The following is a 13776-nucleotide window of genomic DNA, read 5'->3' as shown; positions in this document are numbered from 1 at the left end:
TCTGTGGGTGACGTCTCTGATTCGGGGAAACCTGATTCAGAGATTTCTAATTTTAAATTTAAGCTTGAGAACCTCAGTGTATTGCTTGGGGAGGTATTAGCTGCTCTGAATGACTGTAACACAGTTGCAGTACCAGAGAAATTGTGTAGGCTGGATAAATACTATGCGGTGCCGGTGTGTACTGATGTTTTTCCTATACCTAAAAGGCTTACAGAAATTATTAGCAAGGAGTGGGATAGACCGGGTGTGCCTTTTTCCCCACCTCCTATATTTAGAAAAATGTTTCCAATAGACGCCACTACACGGGACTTATGGCAGACGGTCCCTAAGGTGGAGGGAGCAGTTTTTACTTTAGCAAAGCGTACCACTATCCCGGTTGAGGACAGTTGTGCTTTTTCAGATCCAATGGATACAAAATTGGAGGGTTACCTTAAGAAAATGTTTATTCAACAAGGTTTTATTTTACAGCCCCTTGCATGCATAGCGACTGTCACGGCCGCGGCGGCATTCTGGTTTGAGGCCCTGGAAGAGGCCATCCATACAGCTCCATTGACTGAAATTATTGACAAGCTTAGAACACTTAAGCTAGCTAACTCATTTGTTTCTGATGCCATTGTTCATTTGACTAAACTAACGGCTAAGAATTCCGGATTCGCCATCCAGGCGCATAGGGCCATAGTGCCATTTGCGCGCCTACATCTCAGACCGCTGCAATTATGCATGCTGAGTCAGTGGAATGGGGATTACACAGATTTGTCCCCTCTACTAAATCTGGATCAAGAGACCAGAGATTCTCTTCTCTGGTGTTTGTCTCGGGTCCACCTGTCCAAGGGTATGACCTTTCGCAGGCCAGATTGGACAATTGTAACAACAGATGCCAGCCTTCTAGGTTGGGGTGCAGTCTGGAACTCCCTGAAGGCACAGGGATCGTGGACTCAGGAGGAGAGACTCCTTCCAATAAATATTCTGGAGTTAAGAGCGATATTCAATGCTCTTCTGGCTTGGCCTCAGTTAGCAACACTGAGGTTCATCAGATTTCAGTCGGACAACATCACGACTGTGGCTTACATCAACCATCAAGGGGGAACCAGGAGTTCCCTAGCGATGTTAGAAGCCTCAAAAATAATTCGCTGGGCAGAGTCCCACTCTTGCATCCTGTCAGCGATCCATATCCCAGGGGTGGAGAACTGGGAGGCGGATTTTCTAAGTCGTCAGACTTTCCATCCGGGGGAGTGGGAACTCCATCCGGAGGTGTTTGCTCAATTGATTCATCGTTGGGGCAAACCAGAGTTGGATCTCATGGCGTCTCGCCAGAACGCCAAGGTCCCTTGTTACGGATCCAGGTCCAGGGACCCAGAACTGACGCTGATAGATGCTCTATCAGCGCCTTGGTTCTTCAACCTGGCTTATGTGTTTCCACCGTTTCCTCTGCTCCCTCGACTGATTGCCAAAATAAAACAGGAGAGAGCATCTGTGATTCTGATAGCACCTGCGTGGCCACGCAGGACTTGGTATGCAGACCTAGTGGACATGTCATCCTTTCCACCATGGACTCTGCCTCTAAGACAGGACCTTCTGATACAAGGTCCTTTCAATCATCCAAATCTAATTTCTCTGAGACTGACTGCATGGAGCTTGAACGCTTGATTCTATCAAAGCGTGGCTTCTCCGAGTCAGTCATTGATACCTTAATATAGGCACGAAAGCCTGTTACCAGGAAAATCTACCACAAGATATGGAGTAAATATCCTTATTGGTGTGAATCCAAGAATTACTCATGGAGTAAGGTTAGGATTCCTAGAATATTGTCTTTTCTCCAAGAGGGCTTGGACAAAGGATTATCAGCTAGTTCCTTAAAGGGACAGATTTCTGCTCTGTCTATTCTTTTGCACAAGCATCTGGCAGAGGTTCCAGACGTTCAGGCATTTTGCCAGGCTTTGGTTAGAATTAAGCCTGTGTTTAAACCTGTTGCTCCTCCGTGGAGCTTAAAGTTCTTCAAGGAGTTCAGTTTGAACCCCTTCATTGCATTGATATTAAACTTTTATCTTGGAAAGTTCTGTTTTTGATGGCTATTTCCTCGGCTCGGAGAGTCTCTGAGCTATCTGCCTTACAATGTGATTCTCCTTATCTGATTTTTCATGCAGATAAGGTAGTTCTGCGTACCAAACCTGGGTTTTTACCTAAGGTGGTTTCTAACAAGAATATCAATCAAGAGATTGTTGTTCCATCATTGTGTCCTAATCCTTCTTCAAAGAAGGAACGTCTTTTACATAATCTGGATGTAGTCCGTGCCTTGAAGTTTTACTTACAAGCTACTAAGGATTTTCGTCAAACATCTTCCCTGTTTGTCGTTTACTCTGGACAGAGGAGAGGTCAAAAAGCTTTGGCAACCTCTCTGTCCTTTTGGCTTCGGAGCGTAATATGCCTAGCCTATGAGACTGCTGGACAGCAGCTCCCTGAAAGTATTACAGCTCATTCTACTAGAGCTGTGGCTTCCACATGGGCCTTCAAAAATGAGGCCTCTGTTGAACAGATTTGCAAGGCTGCGACTTGGTCTTCGCTTCACACTTTTTCAAAATTTTACAAATTTGATACTTTTGCTTCTTCGGAGGCTGTTTTTGGGAGAAAGGTTCTTCGGGCAGTGGTTCCTTCCGCTTAATCCTGCCTTGTCCCTCCCATCATCCGTGTACTTTAGCTTTGGTATTGGTATCCCACAAGTAATGGATGATCCGTGGACTGGATACACTTAACAAGAGAAAACATAATTTATGCTTACCTGATAAATGTATTTCTCTTGTAGTGTATCCAGTCCACGGCCCGCCCTGTCCTTTTAAGGCAGGTCTAAATTTTAATTAAACTACAGTCACCACTGCACCCTATGGTTTCTCCTTTCTCTGTTTATTTTCGGTCGAATGACTGGATATGACAGTTAGGGGAGGAGCTATATAGCAGCTCTGCTGTGGGTGATCCTCTTGCAACTTCCTGTTGGGAAGGAGAATATCCCACAAGTAATGGATGATCCGTGGACTGGATACACTACAAGAGAAATAAATTTATCAGGTAAGCATAAATTATGTTTTTAAAACAATAAAAATTCTGGTGTAGACTGTCCATTTAAGGAGGAAACAAGTTCAGACATAACCAGGTGACAGAATTATTGGTACAGGAATAGAGGCGTTTCACACTGGCTAAATTCTTTACAACCCCCAAATTAAATAGGCCTGTGTTACCTATGCAGATACACTTCCTAAGCTTATTAAAGGCTAACAAGAAAATGACTCAGATGTTATTTACTACAGGCAGGATTATTGCAGTAACCTGATATATTTAACATTCTCATGGCCTATCAAGCAATGTTTCACTGGTCTACAGGGAACATTCTTCAATGGTAGGTTAGGTGGCTCAGCCTTTGACTCCTCTCTATAATTAATCTCATACATTTAGAAGACATTTAGGCTGGCTCCCAACCCGCATTGCATTTTTTATATATTAGAAAATAAATAATAACTAAAATTGTAGTGATCTACACTAACCTAGGTTTGCCACCGCTATGATATGCTCCACCCCCTGATTTCCCATTTTACACTTTACAAGTTAAAAGGATGATAAACTGTTTAATACTTAAAAGACCAGTAAATATAGTAGATTTGCGTAAACAATAAATGCATGATAAAAAACGCAATAGCACTGAACTTCAAATGGGTAGTAGATTTTTTTTCTGACAAATTCCAAAGTTATGCCTATTTCCACTCCCCCTGTATCATGTGACGGCCATTAGCCAATCACATATGCATATATGTATATTCTGTGAATTCTTGCTCATGACTCAAAAAGTGTAAATATAAAAAGACTGCATATTTTGTTAATGGAAGTAGTTTGAAGTTGTTGGAAGAAGTGTAAAGTTGTTTAAAAAAATACATGCTCTATCTGAATCACAAAAGTTTTTAATTTTGACTTGAGAGTCCCTTTAATAGAAATCATTGCAAAATTTAATCTTTGTCATTTTTAAAATTATTTTGACTTTTATTTCTTATGTTTAACTGAGGTAAAAATAGACAGTACCAATAATACAAGTTCCACAGTTTATTTAAAAAGTAAAAAATAAAAAAGTTACCTGAGGAGCCATGAAACGCGTAGTAAGGATTACAGACCTGGCCAGGCAAGCAATTTTTGTCTCTCTCCACTTACAGACTTCTTATTCGTATCAATTCTGATATGTTATATTTAGCCTAGTGTTCTGACATTTTTACTTTTATATTGTATCCAATATGCATGTTCACATTGTGTGACAATTTTTATTTTTTACTTTTTGAATAAACTGTGAAACTTGTATTAATGGCGCTGTCTATTTTTACCTTAATTGCATTTCTAAACTAGTAAGATAGTAGCTTATGTATGTTGCTTCCCTTTTAAGGGGATATTTATTTTTATATCTATTTTTATTGTATTTAAATTTTTTATTAGCTATAAGGCGCTCTACATTTGCAAAACTTATTTTTAACTGAATTGGTGCAGGTTCCATTACTTCCTGTCACAGCCCTACAAGGAGGCTGGGGCATCTGCAGAAAGGAATTTATAGCTTGGTGTCGTAAATCTTCTAGTGTAACATGAGCTTGTTTACTATTCAGATGCTAGAGAGACAGTAAGTCTGTTTTGTTAATGCTCAGCAGAGATGCTAGAAAAAGAGGTTATGTTACTCTGCGCTGATAAAAGATATACTATTAAGCAAGTGGGAAAAGGACATATAGCATTTAGTATAACTTTTTTATTATATTCAGCATTGTCTAGGCCATTGTATTACTGTTTAGCCACTATTATCTGACATATATTCGATACATATATTCTAGCTACTCAGCTGTGTTAACAACACTATATAATTTTCCGGTCACTATTTTAAGCTGTGTTAACAGCGCTGTGGGTTTAAGCATCCTTCTCTTTTCGATTGGGATCTTAATTATTGACTTTGGATTAATGCTCAGCAGAGGCAGAATGCAACTTAAAGTGAAGGTCAAGTTCAGGTGACTTGCTCTCGCGGTTCTATACCTTATCAAAAAAATAGCACAACCTTCATTCATCCTTTTTAATACATCTTACTCAATTTCATTTTTCTTTACCGTATAAATCGACATTTTTACAGTTTTATCCTCCCCCCGCCATTTTCTAGAATTGATTGACAGGCTAGTCCTATTCAATCCACCAATGGCCGTTTCCTCCTAGGGGAATTAAGCCCCTTCTCTAAACGTCACGCCATCATTATGCACATGCATTTAAACAACTTGCTCGCTATGCGCATGCCTTTAATTGATGATATCGCTCTTTGTTTCTCATGCTCGTTCATGAGACGCGCATGCGTAGATTTCTCCCGATACACTTGGATACAAAACAACAACAATATCGCTAGCGTTATTTCGTAAGTATGAAATCTGGATTGACTCAATATTTTAACTATTGTATTTCTATTACCTACCAGAATTATCTTAGATATTGAAAAAGGCTATATAAGTAGAACTAATAATCGGATAATATATTTTACCAAATGAAAATATATATAACTAAGATGAAGATGTAAATACTATTTAGATGCTTCTCTAGTTAGAATATTAGTATTATTATCACATTTGGTTGCTTACCAATAATTTGCAGGGTACTGTAAATAACAAGCGTTTAGACGAGGTGATGAAAATGCAGCCGATTCACACTGTCGCATATTACTCAATGAATGTATCTATACATTCATTGAATATTATGTTTCTGTAACGCTGCAGAGTTTGACGTATGCGCGGTTTAAGTTAATATACGCATGCGCAGATTATTGGTAGTATCGTGAACTCGCTTGGGGACGACGTAAAGAGCAGGTGGGACCGCTCGATACGTCACAACTGAAAAACAAGGAAGTGGTGCGTGGGAGGAGTCGCGGTAGCAAATGTACTTATTTTATATATGATTTATTTTTTAAAAGAAATATATTAACCAAAATTTTTTTTTAGCAATTACATTGCTAGAATATGACTCATTGCATTGCGGTAGTAGAATCATAGAAAATTGACCATCACTTTAAGTTTAAAACATGTCTGCTCCCTGTGTGCAGGGGCTACAATGAGAAATTCCAAGTGCTTATTTTGCAAGTAAGTTATTTCCTGTTTTTTACACAATCTTCTTTTTATGTTTTACCTTGATTAAACATATTTGTTTTTACTATAGGGGCACTATTTAATATTCCTTTAAACATATGAGGCTCTGTAATGAAAACATTAAACCCACTGCTTAAACACCTACCTAAGACGTAGTAGTGAGGCAAGTACATATGACATCGATCTTATGAAAGAATAGGCTGTTAAACATTACGGAAACGCATCCTTTTCATCTATTTTTAGCTGAAGTGTAAATACAGTTTAGGAATTCATACATAAGGAAGAGTTACAGATCATTTTGAGTTAATTCCATTTTTAATTAACAGTTGCTTGAAAATTGTGTCTTTGTTGTATGATAAGAAGCTTGCTTTAGGCGCTGTGTAATTACCAGAGAGTTAACATTACAGATTTGCCACCTGACTTGCCTTTTTAATTGGCCATTGTTTCTCAGCCTGGATGCGCTAGGCACTGTTACTGCTGCCGCTGAGAGAACAAGTGAACTCATTTCCTTATTTATTTATAGGCATGACTGTCATTTCTCCTGTTACACAAAATAAAATACAGTTTGATCTCTTCATTGACATTCGTGCCTGTGAATAAATATATATTGGTTCTATTTAAAACAGGATCATTTACATTTTATCTTATTTGTAATGGATATTTATGTGCTAAATTAATCTACAGTTTGGAAAATCGTCCCCCCCTATCAATATAGCTGTGGGTTTTGTTTTTATGTATGTTGGTGAAATGTAATCATTTTACCTTTTATGCACAAATATTTTAACATGCATTGCTGCTCTTTCATATGCACATATGTGTGTTTGTATACTGTCTCTTTAACTGGATCAGTCCTAGACCTGTAGCCCCTAGAAATGAATTGTTTGGACATGCTAATGATTTATCGTGATTTGTTTTGTTCTTTGTTTTTGCAGCTTTTGGAGTGTGGTGGTAACCTATTTGACACAATCTCTATAGCGGTAAAAGCAGCTCTTTTTAACACCAGGTAAGGAACTTTATTTTTGGCAGCCTATAATATATGCAGTGCATATACTGTGCCTGTTTTTATTCCCTATATATTTTTGTTTTATTATTTATATATAGACAATCTTGTATACAGCGATTGATATGGGCATCCTATGCAGAGTAAACAAAAATATGCCATACCATAACCAGTTAGATGCAAAGAGATGGTAACATGTCAAGTCCTTTGGTAGGCTTTTTATTTTCTGTAATGTTAGCTTTTTATTTCATATGTTATTTTTTTGTTTTATAAAGGTAAGGTTTTTTGTTATTTTTGGGTAACAGGGGGTGTTTTGCGATAGGGGTTGTGGCCATTTAGGGGTTAATAGTGTAGAGGGGTATTTTGCGATGGGGTTTGGGGGTTAATAGTGTAGAGGGGTATTTTACGATGGGGTTGCGGCAGTTTAGGGGTTGTTAGTGAATCGGGTACTTTGCGATGTGGGGTGTGTGGCAGTTTAGGGGTTAATAGTGTAGTGGGGTACTTTGCGGTGGCCTATGTGACGGTTTAGGGTTTTTTTTTAGAGTAGGGGGCTTATGGCGATTTGGGTTAGCACGCAAGTTTGGGTGTTAGATTTTTTTTCCATGTTTCTCGCTCCATTAAAGACTTTGGGGGAGTACGTTAACACACTCGCGATGGTGACTTAGGCTCTTTGCGTGCAACAAGTTAGCGTGCAAAGAACCAACGTCGAGCGGAGTTAGAGTGTGAGTGGGAGCGATAAATAGCGCTCCACTCATAATCTAGCCCTATATCTTTTGTTAGTACCATAGCTGTTAGTGTTATAGCACAAACATGAAACATTCTCTGGCGAAGTATACACTTTGGAAGTCTCATTTTTCTTCTAGATAATAGAAATAAACTGAAAAGTTATATAAAATTGTATGCTGTATGTGAATCATGAAATAAAGAAATGTGAGTTTTATGTCCCTTTAAACATTTTCAACAATAGCAAAGCTGTCCGTTTCCATATCTGCACTTTTGTCCTTACCTAAGTGTACATTGGACTATTGAAGCTTAATCTTCTCCACATTGACAGTGTATTTGTATTGGCTTGTGACCTCCAATACATGGAATAAAGGGAAATTTCTGGTATTATGACAGATATATGGTACAGAAATGTGTCTGATGTTCTATGAGCTGCCTGCTGTGCGTTTAAAACAATCAGATCCATATGCTCTCTCATTCAGAAAGAAATTATCCAGCAGACGGTAGATAATATTGTGAAATCATTCTTAGATCTTTCTGTGAAGTATGTTAAACTGCTATGCTATAAGATCCTTTTAACAACTAAGGCTATGGTCAGCTGGAGTAAATATGTTCATAATATCCTATAGTGTAGAAACAACTGTTTGCTTTTAAAGATGTTTTAGATAAAAATAAAAAAAAATCTATCCAATATTTTACTTTTCTAAGATCTCAAATGCATTTTTCCCTGCTGCATATGAAATCCTTTTTATTATTTATTCACGGCACAAATTAAGCTTTTTGATTTTAAAGTCATCCATAATAAGTGTAAATTATATTTTTTCTTCTGAAAATCTAAACCAAACTTTTATCAAGGTAGTAGAACAATGTTAATTATGCATGGAAATTAAGTTCTCATTAAAATAACTTAAAGGACAATAATAGTCGAAAAATCACAAGCTCTTATTTGATAGAACATCCTATTTCAAGACTATCGATCCTGCACTACTTTGTCTTTTACCTGCAAAGAAGTTAAACACACAGTTGAAATACCATTCGGGACAAGCAGAGCACTGCTGGTCCAGAGCGGAAACTGCCGCTGATCTAATCAGCAGCGCAAGTTACACACCTGAGCTTTGTGATTAGCACTGCTGATTGGATCAGCTGCAGTTTCTGTTCAGAATTAGCAGTATTTTGTATGTCCCGAGGGGTACTTCTACTGTGTGTTTAACCCCTTTGAGGGGTTTAAACACACAGTAGTGCAGGGTCAATAGTCTTAAAATGGCATGTTTTAACAAAATATTATGGTCCTTTAACATAATTTGAAAGAAATAATTCACCATGTTCCACTGATATTTTTTGAATGTAAAAAGTCTATAAAATGTCAAAACAAATAATATGGCTGAACATATAACCATAAGTAACTGTCACTTTTGATCTTTTGTCTTAACTGACCTACCTCAAATGAACGTCTGAGATAATTGTAATTGAAGCTTGTGGCTACTCCTAGGCTTATAGTTAGAGATGTTGATCCAGAATGGACTGTACAGTTGTGTGGGCCCAAGCAGGAACTCTTCTTGTAATGTCCAGACATCTGGCTTTCTTCTCCTCTATATTAGTGAAGTCCCGTCCTATTTCACATGCAATGCCTATTTTTATTTTTTGCAAAAGATAAGTTAGCAAACTTTCTCAGGTATTCCTATGCTCCATGACACATTGACTTAATCTGGTACTCTGCTGTCTCCATAAGGGGTCCACAGATGAAACCAGAGAGTATTTAGTGTGAAATGTTTTATTGTAGGTGCATTTTAATAACATTTACATAGACATTGCCTTTCAGTAATCTACATAAAACTGTAGTCTACTAGCATTGCAAGTAAAGATACTGAAAGTTCATTTGCAAGCTATCATATTTCATTGCTGAACTCAAGCATTGCCTAAATCACAGATGGCCAACTTCCTAGAACATGTATGTTTTTGACTATTATGGCCCTTTAACCCCTTCCCGCCGTTAGGACGTTCCATGCCGTTCTACCTGCGCTGTGCTTTTGCGACTTTAGGACGGGATGGAACGACCTAGCCATTCTGCTGTACTGGAGCAGCTACGACTTCCTAACTGGGATTGTGGACTGAAAGGCGTGCCTAGTGTCATAGGCCCTCCCCCCATACCCGATCCCATCATTGAAATCACACGATCGCATGTAAGATCGCGTGATTTCAATTTTTTAATTATTTGTTTTCATCTTAACTTTTTTTTCTTATAAATAAGCACCGGCATTAAGGGGTTAATTGGACACTAAACATCATGTAATTACGCAATATTTCTGTTATCTTGCTTTAGAACATATCAACCAAGTGTAAGTAATTTCAAAATAAATGAACAACTTGTTTGATTCATTTGTTTTTATTAAGCCGATTAGCCAAACTCTATCCACCTCTTGCCTTATTTGGAGGTTCAGGGCTAACCCTGCTGCATATCTGTCCGTAATTGGGCTCAGAAGAGATTATGAGCTAGCATACACTGCATTGTTTTGCAGTTTATTAACACAATGCCAATGGCTAGTTGCGTCTACTCTAGCAACAAGTCTGGACTTGTTTCTAGAGTAGACGCAACTAGCCATTGGCATTGTGTTAATAAACTGCAAAACAATGCAGTGTATGCTATCTGATAATCTCTTCTGAGCCCAATTAGGGACAGATATGCAGCAGGGTTAGCCCTGAACCTGCACAATTTTCAGAGTGAAATGACACATAAAAGAAGCAAAAATAATAATCAAAGTATATTTCAAAGTTGTTTATTACACATAATCAAACACTTTAAAGAAACAGTACATACATTTAGATTTTGTTATAAAGGACATTAAAGGCAAAATCCAATGCCTGTAAAAACAATTATGCATATTAAAAAAAGTGTATATTGATTATTTTGCATGATTTTCTAATATTTTTGTATTCCTCCCAGTAAGACTGGATTACACATAATACACAGTGTAGTGTTGTTATCCTAACCCAGCAACATATTAACCGTAATTGCTAAGGTTACTGCTTGCGCTATTTTTTTTAGCTTGCCTCTAAATGTCTAAATCAGACAAGATAAGCTAAATGTGCACAAGAGATGCTCTGAAATTGGAAAGCACTGCATATTTGTTACCGAGGAACACATTGCTTATAAAACTTTAATTCTTAGATCTTTTCCACTGAAGCATACTATGCTTATACAATTATTTTTATGACAGTCATGCTTCTGCTTGAAAAAAATATTTTATCTACTCAAACCTTAAGAACATATTGCCATTTAGGATACCTAAAGTGCGCTTGTTGGAAGATGAAGAAGGATGCAAAGATATCGAACTCTCAGATGATCCGTTCGATTGTGTGCGGCTTTCTGTGGTTGATGTTCCCTGCATTGTAACATTAAGCAGAGTAAGTATTAGTTTCTTATTCACTTCCTATTTTCTTGTCTTAAACATGGACATCCGATTTCTGCTAAGTGTATTCTCACATACTTAGCACAGCGGAAGGGGAAAATAATATATCATCTTTAGCATACCTGTGACAGCAGGAAATATAATTTAATACACTGTGGTAAATTTGCTCCCGTTGCAGGAGAGCTTAGCATTATTATTTATCCACAACACTAAGTAAAATAGGGACAGATAAAATTAAGAAAGCTTCCGCTATAGAAAGATCTTAGTTGATCAGGGACATTATCTCCTGCACACTGGTGCAACGCTACAAAATTGCGGAAAGTCTTCTTCTCCTTTCATCTAGAATTATTCCTAATTTTATTTAATCAATAATTTCTCCAACATTGGTGTGTCCGGTCCACGGCGTCATCCATAACTTGTGGGAATATTCTCTTCCCCAACAGGAAATGGCAAAGAGCACAGCAAAAGCTGTCCATATAGTCCCTCCCAGGCTCCGCCCCCCCAGTCATTCTCTTTGCCGCTCTGAACAAGTAGCATCTCCACGGAGATGGTGAAGAGTATGTGGTGTTTAGTTGTATTTTTTTATTCTTCTATCAAGAGTTTATTTTAAAATAGTGCTGGTATGTACTATTTACTCTGAAACAGAAAGAGATGAAGAGTTCTGTTTATAAGAGGAGTATGATTTTAGCAGCAGTAACTAAAATCGATTGCTGTTCCCACACAGGACTGTTGAGCTGAGAGAACTTCAGTTGGGGGGAACAGTTTGCAAACTTTTCTGCTCAAGGTATGACTAGCCATTTTTCTAACAAGACTGTGTAATGCTGGAAGGCTGTCCTTTTTCCCTCATGGGGATCGGTAAGCCATTTTCTTAGTCTCAAACAGAATAAAGGGCTTATTATGGGCTATAAACTGGTAGACACTTTTATGGGCTAAATCGATTGCTTTATTTAGGTATTATATGCAGTTTGAAGTTGAATTTCACACTTTTATAACTTTGGGGAACGTTTTTTAGTGCCAGGCACTTGTTAAGACACCTTCCCAGTCAGGAAGGGCCTTTCTCTGTAGTAGGCAGAGCCTCATTTTCGCGCCATTACTGCGCAGTTACTTTTGAGAACAGTACATGCAGCTGCATGTGTGAGGGTCTGGAATTCACTGAAAAAGTTCCTAGAAGGCTTCATTTGTTATCGTATACCCCCCTGGGATTGGTGAAGTCGCAGCAAAGGCTGTGGCTGGGACTGTAAGGGGGTTAAAATTGTAAACGGCTCCGGTTTCCACATTTTAAGGGTTAACAGCTTGAAATTTGGGGTGCAATACTTTGAATGCATTAAGACACTGTGGTGAAAATTGGATAATTCCTTCATAGTTTTTCACATATTCAGTAATAAAGTGTGCCCTGTTTAACATTTAAAGAGACAGTAACGGTTTTGTTTTAAAACGGTTTTTGTGCTTTATTAACCAGTTTAAGCCTGTTTAACATGTCTGTGCCTTCAGATAGATCATGTTCTGTATGTATGGAAGCCAATGTGGTTCCTCCTTCAAATATGTGTGATAATTGTGCCATAGCGTCCAAACAAAGTAAGGACAGTACTGTCACAAATAGTAAAGTTGCCCAGGATGATTCCTCAGATGAAGGAAGTAGACATAGTTCTACATCATCTCCTTCTGTGTCTATACCAGTTATGCCCGCGCAGGCGACCCCTAGTACTTCTAGCGCGCCAATGCTTGTTACTATGCAACAATTGACAGCAGTAATGGATAACTCCATAGCAAATATTTTATCCAAAATGCCAGCATTTCAGAGAAAAGCGCGATTGCTCTGTTTTAAACACTGTAGAGCAGGAGGGCGCTGATGATAATTTTTCTGTCATACCCTCACACCAATCTGAAGTGGCAGTGAGGGAAGGTTTGTCAGATGGGGAAATTTCTGATACAGGAAGAATTTCTCAGCAGGCAGAACCTGATGTTGTGACATTTAAATTAGAGCATCTCCGCGCATTACTTAAGGAGGTGCTATCTACTCTGGATGATTGTGACAATCTGGTCATCCCAGAAAAATTATGCAAGATGGACAAGTTCCTTGAGGTCCCGGTGCACCCTGATGCTTTTCCGATACCCAAACGGGTGGCGGACATAGTGAATAAGGAGTGGGAGAAGCCAGGCATTCCTTTTGTCCCTCCTCCTATATTTAAGAAATTGTTCCCTATGGTCGACCCCAGAAAGGACTTATGGCAAACAGTCCCTAAGGTCGAGGGGGCGGTTTCTACACTAGCCAAACGCACGACCATTCCTATTGAGGACAGTTGTGCTTTCAAAGATCCTATGGATAAAAAATTGGAGGGTTTGCTTAAAAAGATTTTTGTACAGCAAGGTTACCTCCTTCAACCTATTTCGTGCATTATTCCTGTCACTACAGCGGCGTGGTTCTGGTTCGAGGAACTGGAAAAGTCGCTCAGTAGGGAGACTCCGTATGAGGAAGTCATGGACAGAATTCATGCACTTAAGTTAGCTAATTCCT

At 38.5% G+C, this 13776-nt stretch overlaps 1 protein-coding gene across 2 annotated transcripts in view; it reads left to right on the top strand.

The window, feature by feature from the left end:
- Window positions 1–13776, top strand: part of EXOSC7 (exosome component 7) — a 105488-nt gene that overhangs the window by 43508 nt on the left and 48204 nt on the right. For both annotated transcript variants that reach the window (XM_053714468.1, XM_053714467.1), the window contains exons 5-6: window positions 7064–7134; window positions 11133–11256. In XM_053714468.1, coding sequence (XP_053570443.1) covers window positions 7064–7134; window positions 11133–11256 — 195 coding nt within the window. The remainder of the gene's footprint in view (window positions 1–7063; window positions 7135–11132; window positions 11257–13776) is intronic.

This window comes from Bombina bombina, chromosome 5 (assembly GCF_027579735.1).
Source record: "Bombina bombina isolate aBomBom1 chromosome 5, aBomBom1.pri, whole genome shotgun sequence".
NCBI lineage: Eukaryota > Metazoa > Chordata > Amphibia > Anura > Bombinatoridae > Bombina > Bombina bombina.
The sequence above is the reverse complement of the archived record's forward strand: the minus strand, read 5'-3'. Positions and strand labels throughout refer to the sequence as shown.